Raw genomic sequence first — 12,126 nt, 5'->3', positions numbered from 1 at the left:
AAGGTTGTTTCCTTTGGAAATGATAATTGTAGGAAAAACTACTGCGCTGAAGTGAAGTTTTAGGTCTTTGCTATGTTAACTATCAACAAAGAGACACTTTCATGCTATGAAAGTAGTTAATATGTGTAAATTGCAATTATTTATGTATTTGTTTGTCCCTAACCGTTGACTCTGAAACATCAGCCATGCTGCCTCGAGAGTCAGTGTAGTGTGCTCTGACACCTGACAATAAATAAATGCAGTGGGATTAAGAAGTTGTGTTAGTCTAAAACAAATCTAATTCTATGGTTGTTAATTCAATTTATTTTGACTTACCACATTTGTGGAAGGTTTGACATAACAGGTGACTATCACCTTTTCAAGATGTCAACCCAGTCCAGACTTTAAGGTTTGGACCATCGCACACCGGGGCATGCCCCTACTTTTTTTCGAAAGGTGTGGTGAGTTCTTTTACGTGCGCGAGGTGTGGCTCTCCCGAAACACGGGACCTCCATTTAACGTCCTATCCGAGGGACGTTCCTAACCCTACAAGTGATGTGAAAATGAGAGCAGTTGTTTAAGAGGTTTGAGAAGTCAAAATCAATCATAATAGTTGAAGAGACGGGGGGCGATAACGACTTCCAACAACCTTTGACCCGTTGCTGACGTCACACGTAAATAAAAACCACGTGTTCAGAATAATTGGGTTAGAATGCTGATGAATCAAAATATATACCTCAGATACTTTTTGAAAATCATAAGAAAAATTTGCCACCTCAGGTGGTACTGACATCTCATCTGGCCCATGGACCACTTCCTTAGATATGCTCAGCCATGAGGGTACGGATCCTATCTTTCTCGTTTGTCAAACAGCTTTGACATGATTACGATCAGAACGGGAAGTTATTGAACGATTCTCGCCTGCATTGGCTATAACCTATATTTCATCTATTGTATGTTGTAGCTTGATGACTATAATATACATTGAAATTCGTGCCAATATATTATGAGCGATAAAGTTTACAGTCCCATTGACATTTAGGTCTGCCAGAAGTAAATGATGAACTTAAAATCAAGTGTCTATCTACACTGTCTCTTGTGTTACGAACCGAACAAATAGTTGATAGCAACGTCAGCAGTAACTTTGGGATCATCAAGCGAAGAATATGTACTATGCATGGCATCACTCAAAGACGTACTTAAGTGCAAGCGAGATAATTGAATAATCACAAAGAATTAGTTCTCTGTGCCCATGAACAGACCTTCAGTCGTTTATCCTTCTATGTATTCGTGAACGTAAATGTCTTTGACGCTTAAGATATTTCCTACTGATATGGATCTCAGAAGCTCGTTCATATCAATATGTAGGCATTGCATAACTGTTCACAATCCAATATCGACAGGTGATGATAAAATGTATATATGATATTCTCTGTGCCTTTCGTATCCGTTCGTACCCGTGCTGTAAGCGACCAACTCTTTCCTTTACTGCCAACCAAATGGCTTGAATTTTGGACCTTGTGTGATCATTTTCGACAGGAAGAGGCTTCTATAAAGGGATGGTTTTTCAATTGATTCCTTTCGAAATAAACGACACAAATGAGGCAGCAGAAAAACATGCCCCTGCACTTCCAGAGCAAGCTACTAAGATGCCCAAAGCTGTACCACTTCATAATTACCTAAAAACTATCTGTCACCGAAATCTCAAGGCAATAGCATTTCCAGGACAAAAGATACAAAAGCCGGAAGTTCTGCTTCAGTACCAATGTTGCCCGCCAGAAGGCCCAATCGACACTGACCTTCGTCTTTGCAAGATCTACCCACATACCAAATATCATCAAGATCCATCTAAGCGTTCTTTACACAGATATCTGAAAACGCAAACAGACACACGCAGAGACACACAGATAGACACACAGTAAAAAAACATTCGAAACAATACCTCTATCTTTCACGGAGGCAAAACCTGGCTGTCTTACCGTAATGCAGCAGCAGCTGGTGAACATGTTCATGGCGTCTACAGACAGCACCACCCTGCACATGACGTCACCAAACGGCCAGTCCACCAGCAGGATCGACACCACGAAGAACGGCAGGGACAACATGAAGAGCTCGTCAGCTGTGAAAGAACAAAACAACAACGCTTAATTACATGAAATAGTATCTTGGTGATGCTCCTTTATGTTAAAAAGTCATCTATGCCATGAAGATCATCCTCATCAACTGGATTCAGCTAACAATGCTATTTCTTTATTCAATGTCTGCACAACAATGTTTAGGGGTTACATGTGTTTCTACAAAGTTGACAGTTAGTTGTACAAGTCAACAATATGTTAGAGACTAACTAAATGATTACTTCTCTGATAGATTTAGGTATGCTAAAGGTATGCTAAAGTCAACAGAATGATTTTTTACCAATAGCCAGGTTCAGGATGTAGATGTTGGCGACTGTCTTCATCTTCTCAAACCGCAACACGACGGTGATGACGAGGGAGTTCCCGATCAGCCCCAGGATACACACCACGGAGTAGACGAGGGGGATGGCGATGTCCACCTCAGGCTGGAAGAACAGCCCCGTCCATGTGTTGTTCCCGGGGGCGGAGAAGGTGGTGTTGGTGGTGTCTTCCAGGAACGAGTCTACGGCAGACGTTGTCTTCATGGATTCGTTGAGCTCGGCTGAGTCCGGTGGATTTGGAGGAGGAAGAACAGTCGTAGTGTTCGCAGCCCAGGATTGCAAGACTCGTTCCATCATAGCGTCCATAGTTAGATTCCGGACAACGACCGTTTAATAGAGTCCTAAAGTTTAATCACAGGCGCAGTTATAGAGTAAGAGGACTAAATTGGGCAATCATTACCGTATGTAGGGAGGTGTTTGAGGAATGATAATTCATAGTGCCTCATCTTGATTGTAAATTTCGACAGAGATAACAGCATTCACGTCTTGCGGGCTGACAGGCGATGTGATCTTCTCGCTGATGTGTTGGACGATAATTCTGTTGACCCTGAAAGGCAGAAAGTATAATCATAAAGAAAGGGAGGAAGCCGGTTGTGAATAGATAGATTAAAAAAACAGCGCAGTATTTGATGTGTACAGGATTATGCAGTTCAACTAATCGACAAAAACACTTTTGCTTGAGTAAATTACCTTTAGTGTAGTTTTCCTGCAAATGTTTTAGATTATTCAGCAGAAACTCAGGCGTATGTGTCCAACATGCCACCATTATATCAAGAACGAATTCTACTTCATGATAGATTGTCAATCTTTTTATACAGACCGTCAAAAATACACCGATACAATATTACCTCATATAAAGACAGAGATATACAATATGATCATACCATGCCCTGTTTATATATCTACCCACGTAGACCAATTTATAGACACCTCTATGCACAACGAGAAGACGTTGTACATTTCTGATGTAGCATAACGTTACTGTTATCAGCATAATGTTCTAGAGTATTATCATTACACTGTCGGTGCTGTCATACAAAGACATGTAGAGTGATTCTCCTGTTTGTCTATATTGCCTCCTTCTGTCAAAACTGACCATGGTAAAATCCTAATTGATATCAGCCCTACAGCTTTGAGTATGGCTAGACAGTCCTATACGAGCATGAAATTCTCTGCCACATTAGGCGCATCTGCAAGCTGACTTGTTCTGTTGCCAAGTTATTTTCTGTGGATCCGCTTCTCTTCTACACAGTGCTTCAGTCTAGCCTTTCCTGATTTAAGCTGCCTGGACAGTGTGAAAAGGAAAGTGATCTCGAACCAATTTAGCTCTAATGAACTCATTTGAGCTAAATTTTGAGCGCTCTCGTGGTAATATTCCACTGGTCGTGACAGAGAAGACAGACGCTATGTACAGTATTTACAGGTTCATTGTACCGGGGAAATTCCCCTAGCTCTTTTCGACAAGCACAATGAACAGTGGACCACGGCTTAATGTCCCGTCCTAAGGACTGCGACCCTTTCCGGTAGCATGCATGTCGGGTGAGCGACACAGCCGGGATCAAACCCGGGGCTTCTAGTTCCAGAGGCAAGCAAGATCGCTAACCACTGGACTACGCACGCTACTGTGACCCTCCAGCTGGGCCGGTTATTGGCAAGGTCCTCCTTGTGCTCTGTGTGAATGTTGTAATGTTGTAATTCTGTTGTAAGCATCATGATTACCTCCGTGTGAAGAAACCTCTCGACCAGAACGTTGTTGATGAGATACCCAGGGCATCCAGAAACTGACCTATCGTGACATTCGGTCTAAATAAGTACTCAACACCGACGCAAGGTAATTCCAGCGTTCCCGTACATGAAGAAATTGGATTCTGGCTGTACGGGCGCCAGGAAAATGGGAATGCTAACTCTTGGATCGCATGCTGAATGCAGCATCAACAGCCTGCAATGCATGAAGAGATACAGTGCGTGAAACCGCACTTAAAGGCAGCGTTTATTTGCTTTGCGTTAAATGCATTTCCTTCCGTTTTGATGTGATCTAATGCTCTTGCTAGTACTTAAGGAAAGTCGTAACACGCGATGTCAAATTTAACGTTGATGCCGCATGCTGACATGTAACAATATATCTTCACGGCATCCCCATGACTTTCACTAGTTTTACAGATGCATAAGACGCGCCGTGTCTAAACTTGTCGGAAAACTTATGAATATCATGAAAGTGACAAAGCAGTCTTTTATGTAGATGCTCTCCTATGTCTCCTATGCCATGTTATGAAAGAGTAACTGTGGAATACAGACAGTCATGGCACATTATGAATTCTGTTTCTTTTGCCAGCGGCCGACCAAAAAAGGCTAGGGTCGGCATGTTTTTGCTTAGGTCGGTCACTGGAAACACAACAGGTTTTTTTCCCTAGGCCATATCATCATTTTCTTCTGTTGATCTTCTCCCGACATAGTCGTTTGTAAAGCAAGTGAAGCCTTTGTCAGGCTACGGAGCGCAAACAGAACCGTGCCCTTTGTCGATATTAGAGGCATTTTTCTTGTCTAAGATTGCCTCCCAGGCTAGCTGTAAAATACAGTCGATTTAATGAATTGTTTCTTGACGGGGAGAATCATCACTTCTCACGAACGCTTGGGTATAAAAGACGTTTTACAAATAGCTTTAATTTTGTTCTTACCTGGGGGTAGTTTTACTCGGAAGATAACCTTTGAAAATGATCGGTGATATGATCGCTGTGCAGACATTGAAATGTTTCGAGAATGAGTCCGAAGTAATAACTACTTGTCGGGATGGACGGATGATGGCACGTTGTACATCTCCAGTGGGTAATGATACTTAACCGCGAACGATAACTACAATCACACATCTATCCGGGTAATGACAGTCTGGCGGTAGGAATGTGGCATAAAGGGGACATTCACCTGGAACAAGTTACAACAGGATAAATGCGCTGTGTAAAGTACAGCCGAACGTTTCAACAGATGGCGTTTCTCACTTTCATGTCGAACTGAACTTAAATAATACAGGAAATCATCTAAAAACAAGATCAGATAGCATCTGCAGATTCGGTGATACTTTCAAAGTTCCCGCAGATCCCAAATGACTCGACATATCAAATGTTTGATAAGCACTGAGCATCTCGCTCCGAATGTACGTTGTGCAGGCGCGTCACCATATGGGAGCTGCTGGCTGCATCATTTCTCAGTATTGATGTTTTTGTTTGTTTGTTTGTTTGTTTGTTTGTTTGTTTGTTTGTTTGTTTGTATAACATACCCGGTAAACCGCTACAAAATTTTATCCGCTCACTCCGGGAAGGACCCCTACTTTCGATAAGTGTGGCGGGTTCTTTATCGTGCTCGACGTGTGGCTCTCCTTAAACACGGGACATCCATTTAACGCCCTATCCAAAGGGACGTCCCTAACCGAAGCTAGGTACTCATTTTCACCCGAGTCAAGTGAAGAAATTGGTTTGAAGTGCCTTTCCCAATGGCCCAACATCGGGACCTGTCATCAGGGATTCGAACTCAGAACCTCCAGCTTCTGGAGTCAACAACCCTAACCACAAGACTACCGTGCAACCGTCTTATTGACATGTCTGTAGATGATCCCCTCAAAGACAGCTTGTGAAACCGAGCGAGTGAACGGCAGACGGGAAATGTACCCAGAAATGGCTTAACGGTGCTTGATCACATCAAATGTGCGCGGCGAAGACGCTTCATGCAGCGCACGTCCGAAGAGGCCTAACTTCGCCCAAATAGAATAAGCTGACGATCTGCCGTTCTACCGTGCGGCATTCATTCTTCAAAATGTGTTCTTTAAGCAGGACTAAGACATCCGCTGGGCAATAACTCTGGCAACAAGGAGGAAGCTCAAGTTGTTATATGCAGTTAAGAGTACAATAATAAGCTTTCGGAAGGGCAAACACATGTACAATGAACACGAACCAAACCGTACTCCAAGCCTTTTATTATACATCTGACAAACATTGATTACAAAATTCTTTGTACACAAGTGTGAAAACCTAGCCGACGTTACGGAGACCGTCTGTCACCTTCCTAGGGGCAATAATGACTCTTTCTTCTTCGTACTGCAGCTAGATGTCGCTGCTGTAGTGTGACGAATGCGGTCCCAAACGTGACTGCGTTTATATCTCATCGGGGATCATAACATAAAGAAGTGAGATGAGAGAGGGTCACTAAAACGTTGGCAATGGCAAGGTTAAACACCTGGTTGTGCACACATAACTTTGTTATCCCGGTGATCTTACCCACCTTATAAAGCCATTCATCTAATGTACATGTTTTAACTATATCACTTAATGCAATTGCAGTTGCAATTTTGTAGGACCGACGATCAATACAAATAATATTAACGTATATCAAGGGGAAAGCATCTAGTCCACAAATCAACTCGCTATCAAGTCAAATTAAACAAGAGTCTTAGGACCCAAAATCTCCATGAAACTTTTTTTTGTATTAAACCAGTTCCCCCCATTCTATATCGCTCAATGGTATGACCCCCGGCCACCTGCAGCTGTCGGGGGCTCAGGTTCCACATTGACCCACTTTCGCTATCAACACTAACAGCTGTTAGAAGTGCCACAATGGCCAACACTGCAAATATAGATTTTCCCATTACTTAGGCAAATTAAGTCCAATTTGCATAATTTGCACTTTATTGTATACATCCCTCTCTAAGCTACCTGCCAAGTAAATAACATGAAAATCTGTCGCTCCTTTCTTCAGTTATTCTCCTTTGAAGATTTTGACAAATACGCCATTGCAGTTCCAGTGACACATACCAGAGGGCCCAAAATCGACCTTGACCTTTCTCCTCCCCACACCTACCCACATACCAAATATCATTTCAATCCATCCACGCGTTCTTCAGTTATGCTGATTTTAAGCGTCCGGTGACACATACATACAAACACGGTGACACAAACATACACACACGCGCACACACACGCAAAGACACTAACTTTGCGTGATTTGCACTTCAGTGTGTACATCTCTGTCCAACCTACCTGTGTACCAAATAACATGAAAATCTGTTGTTCCTTTCTTCAGTTATTCCCCTTTAGAACATTTTTACAAATAGGCCATTGCAGTTCCAGGGACACAAACCAGGGGACCCCAAATCGACCTTGACCATTCTCCTCCCAGCGCATACCCACATACCAAATATCATTACAATCCATCTACACGTTCTACAGTTATGCTGACTTTAAGCATCCGACGACACACATGCAAACGATTTACCTCCTAACTTATGCAAATTCGGTCTCATTTGCATAGTTTGCACTTAAGTGTGTACAACTTGGTCTAACCTACCTGTGTACCAAAGAACATGACGATCTGTCCATCCACTCTTCAGTTCTTCTACATTTAAGATTTTAACAAATACGCCATTGCAGTTCCAGTCACACATGCCAGGAAGCCCAAAATCGACCTTGACCTTCCTCCACCTGACACCCACCCACATACCAAAAATCAATTCAATCCATGTACAGGTTCTACAGTTATGGCGACTTTAAGCGTCCGGTGACACAAACATACACACAGACACCAAACGCAAGCAAAACAGTATCTCATGAAAAAGCCTTTTTTCATGGAGATAATTAGGTAAAGCCAAGTACTCGTAGACTCGAAAGACAGCACTCTCGTGGTATGCCAAGATCTACAAAGCAATTACCTTGAGCTCGAGATTTTATCAATTAAGTTTGCAATGAATATCTAGAGTAGGAATCGATAGTCCGGGGACGCGCTCGTGGTTTAGTGGAGGAATACAGATGGGCGTCTGATGAGCTGAGAACAGGATCGTTACCTGGCAGGGCGTCCAATGGCAAAGTGATTATATGCTAGCAGATACGAGAGAAAGAAACTTTACACGACTTTCCTCGTCTAAATAGGTACCTGACTTCGGTTGGGGAGGTAGAGGGAGGAGAGGGTTGGGCTCCAACTTCCAATACTGTGCCCTAGATCAAGGAGGTTGAAAATCAAATGATTTTAAACCTTCTTGCTTAAACACAGTGGAAAACAACCCACTGCCCTAATGGACTCAAAACTGCCATGAGACTACCTTTACCTTAACTTGACAGGGGAGAAGAGAAAATTCTTGCCGCCAATTTTACAACTCAAGTACACTCCATCCACAAGCTCAACCATTGCAAGATGATCGATTAATGTCAGGTTCTGTTTCCTCTAGGTGGTGTTTCTACACCAGTCCTTGAACCTAGGGGACCTCTCCAACAGATCGTTAAAACATCGGACCGTAGATTGCAGACATTTAAGAATAGATACACCACATCATCAGGTCTGTAGATGAATCGATTCGTTTGCAGAACGGTTGCAGGTCTTATAATTACGATTCTTTACTCTTTGGTGCACCGGCGGTGTTAACGAATCTAAATTTGCTCAACGTTTGCATCCTTATTTCTTGTTGCTGGCCCAATCACATGGTCCTGCTTTTATTTGTTTTCATTACATACCCGTTACACAACTTTATGGCGTAACAGATTATTTTTTTTGAATTCACTCACACTGGGAAGCACACCTGCTCTTTTCGACAAGTATTTTGGGCTCTTTAACGTGCTTGAGGTATGGATCTCCTCAAAAACAGGACATCCATTCATCAACGTACTTGCATCCTATCCAAGGGACTTCCCTAGTTAAATTTAGGTACTGAGCTCGAGCCGAGTGAGGAAATTGGCGTTAAGTGCCTTTCCCATGGGCACAACGTCAACCTGTCAGGGATTTGAACCCAGTACCTCCAGGTTCTGAGTTCACAACTTTAACCACAAGGTGCCACCATTAATTCCTCACGAAATGACGAGTCTCGTTTATCGCGCAATATTGAGGTAAACTTTATATGGTTTTGCGGATAAATCTGATATGGGAATAAAGCACACCGGGTGCGTTTCAAAACCATGAAGTTTTCTAGATTGTGATGAATGTAGAGAACAACACATTAAAGCCCCGACAGGCATGAGAGAGATAGCAATGATAGATAACTTTCCATCCGTAATCGTTATGCACGAAGCAATAAATACATACATGTGATTTCCAGAAGGCATTTGGTATCCATGTTTCGTAAAGCTCCAATGAACCAGCTCTACTCTCCAGTAGCTAGATACATTGACAAAGCAAATGGGATTGAGAACTATGAAATACGACGGCCGTGCTGCGATTGCTAATGGTGACCCGATATCACCCCATCTCGATTCTACCCAAAAAAAACATGCTCGTGCTTTAAGGACTGCAGACGATGTGTCTACGTTGCCTTTGGCCAGCCTTTGTAAAAATAAATAACGTATGGAGACACTTTGCTAGCGGATTATGTAAGCATTATATGAGGCATGAGACAAATTAAAGGCTAGGGGGCCGTCCTAAGCTCTTTGGGATGATCATCAATCGTAAATCGTTTTGATGATGCTTGTTTGAGAACGGAATTATGAGGGGCTACAATAGCTGAACGACTCAAAGGTCTTCTCAGCACAGTTGTCCGCAACCTTATTTGTCTTCTCTACAGTCGTTTCGACAACCTGTCTGATCTCTTCATCAGTGTAAAGTAAACTTGTTCTATTGTAAAATAGACCAAGTTTACTTTGCACTTTTAGAGACAGCAGACAGGTTATAGGAACGCCTGTAGAGAAGAAAAATATGGCTGTTTAACTATGTTGAATTGATTTATCAACCTGATAAAACTATTTACGAGGGCTGAAAGCTCCGTTACAAGCTATAGCGATTTGAATAGTATTATATACGACCACAACACGCCAGGTGCGGCCAAGCTTAACATTTGAATAATCTGAAGAAACGATTTATTTCGCATTGAACACATGTGTCAGTTTTCAGTTGCTTTTCAACTTTTCCAAACTCTGAACTAGCGAATGCGCCACAGGAAATAGAAATGAAATCCCTCAATTCAAAAACCGAAGACTGGTCAGTATCTGGAAAATCCACCAATCCCACGAGGAGAGCTCCAGGGTTAAACCAATTTACTACAGATTCCAGAAGGTCAGAGGTGACTCCAGTTGCCGCAGCTGTCTGATTTGTTCGGACGATGTGCCTTCGATATGCATCAACGCTTACTGTTGTGGCTTCTGGCTCGTACAAGAAGCACACCCGGTCGGACGAACACCATTGATGGGGACACGCAGTGCTAGTGCATCAATTTTGTATATACTAGCTTATTCTGCAGCAGTGTCAAATATTAACAAGAAATCGGATACCTCATACCTCCGTGAAATATTGTTTTGTGACGTTCTTGATTTATTCAATACTGTGAACTTCTCTCTAATTTTGTCTTTGACTTTCCTGCCTGTACAGCTTTTGACCCAGGCCAATCTAACATCCTATGACTTAAGAAAATTCAAATGTTTGCGGACACACACCAAGACAAACAAACACACAGACCGAAAACAATAAGTGTTTCTTCAAAGAACTTACATCGTAGGAAGAAATCCTTTAACCAACCTTTCTATAATCGTATTTACATGTAAGATCTCTATATATAGCTTTACATGTATCCCATTTAGATATACAATGGGAAATATAATCAAGTACCTTTGTTACACTGAATAACATTTGCCTTTCAATAGCAAAAGCATTGCTTTGATCAGTTTATATTATGCATCGAGGAATAGACTGTGGAATCTAATATCTAATATCAATCCAACAGGCAACATTCCCTAGAGCCAAAGCAGCAAAGAAGTAGTGTAAGTACAAATGGATTGATAATGAATTAAGATAGATTATGAGCAAATCTCTTGTACGTGTCTTGCAACTAGTCCTGAAACAGAAATGGAAATTTGCACATTTAAGAAAGGATAAAATGTCCACGTAAATCGTGTTATCTAAGATGTACTTTTTTTTTAAATCTTGTCTTCACATGTAAAAGTCTGAGGGGTGGTTTTGTACATGTGGATCACGTGGAATGTTACACAATTTTCTACTCTTTGGCTCATCAAGTTATTTCTTTAAACGCATTAGCCCATATTCGGCATGGATATGCTCGTTGCCATTTTCAAATACTCGTACTGTATGGGACACAAGGTTTTGTACTCCCCGAAGTGTAAAAGAGTTGAGGAATTGTCTCGTTTTGTTTTCAGCAGAAAATATTTTAAAGCAACGATGACTTTGTTTTCATCTCATTGATTTACATTTCAGAAATAAAGCTCAGGAATAAAGCTACTTACGTGTGGCAAGCTAGAAGAAAACGGGATGGACTATAACGTGACTGGCTTTAGTAACACACTCTTAAAGAAAGAAACCTCGTGTCTTCAATAAGGTTTAGGATGCATAATTGAGTTGACGCGTGTCGCAAATTACATTTTCGTCTAAATCGTTTTGCTGTCTACAAGCTGTGTGCTCATAGATTTCTTAAGCTCACAATCACGCCGGGCTACATATGTATCATTGGACTAAACGTCTATACAAGCGGACACCAGATCAAGGGCTCACTGGTTCGATTCCTGGCGTTCCTGGCTCGACGTTATGCCCATGGGAAAGGCACTTAATCAGAGGTTCCTCAGTCTACTCAGGTGTAAAAATGGTAAGAGGTAAATGGTGGTGGAAGGAGAGCATCGGGCTCCGCTTTTCAATACTGTGCCATCTAAAGGGTTGATAGCAACCCACTGCCCTTACTGGCTCAAAATGCCTTAGCTTTACCTTCAATTGTCCATAGATAAGAT

General features: G+C 42.0%; 1 protein-coding gene across 3 annotated transcripts in view; it reads right to left on the bottom strand.

Annotated features, from left to right (window-relative positions):
- The window catches only part of LOC136439527 (somatostatin receptor type 2-like), a 57,617-nt gene that overhangs the window by 14,570 nt on the left and 30,921 nt on the right, over positions 1-12,126 (bottom strand). For all 3 annotated transcript variants that reach the window (XM_066434964.1, XM_066434948.1, XM_066434956.1), the window contains 2 exons: positions 2,395-2,981; positions 1,959-2,098 (listed from right to left, as the gene is read on the bottom strand). In XM_066434964.1, coding sequence (XP_066291061.1) covers positions 1,959-2,098; positions 2,395-2,740 — 486 coding nt within the window. In that variant the 5' untranslated portion in view covers positions 2,741-2,981. The remainder of the gene's footprint in view (positions 1-1,958; positions 2,099-2,394; positions 2,982-12,126) is intronic.

Source organism: Branchiostoma lanceolatum, chromosome 1, assembly GCF_035083965.1.
Source record: "Branchiostoma lanceolatum isolate klBraLanc5 chromosome 1, klBraLanc5.hap2, whole genome shotgun sequence".
In the NCBI taxonomy this organism is placed as follows: domain Eukaryota; kingdom Metazoa; phylum Chordata; class Leptocardii; order Amphioxiformes; family Branchiostomatidae; genus Branchiostoma; species Branchiostoma lanceolatum.
The sequence above is the reverse complement of the archived record's forward strand: the minus strand, read 5'-3'. Positions and strand labels throughout refer to the sequence as shown.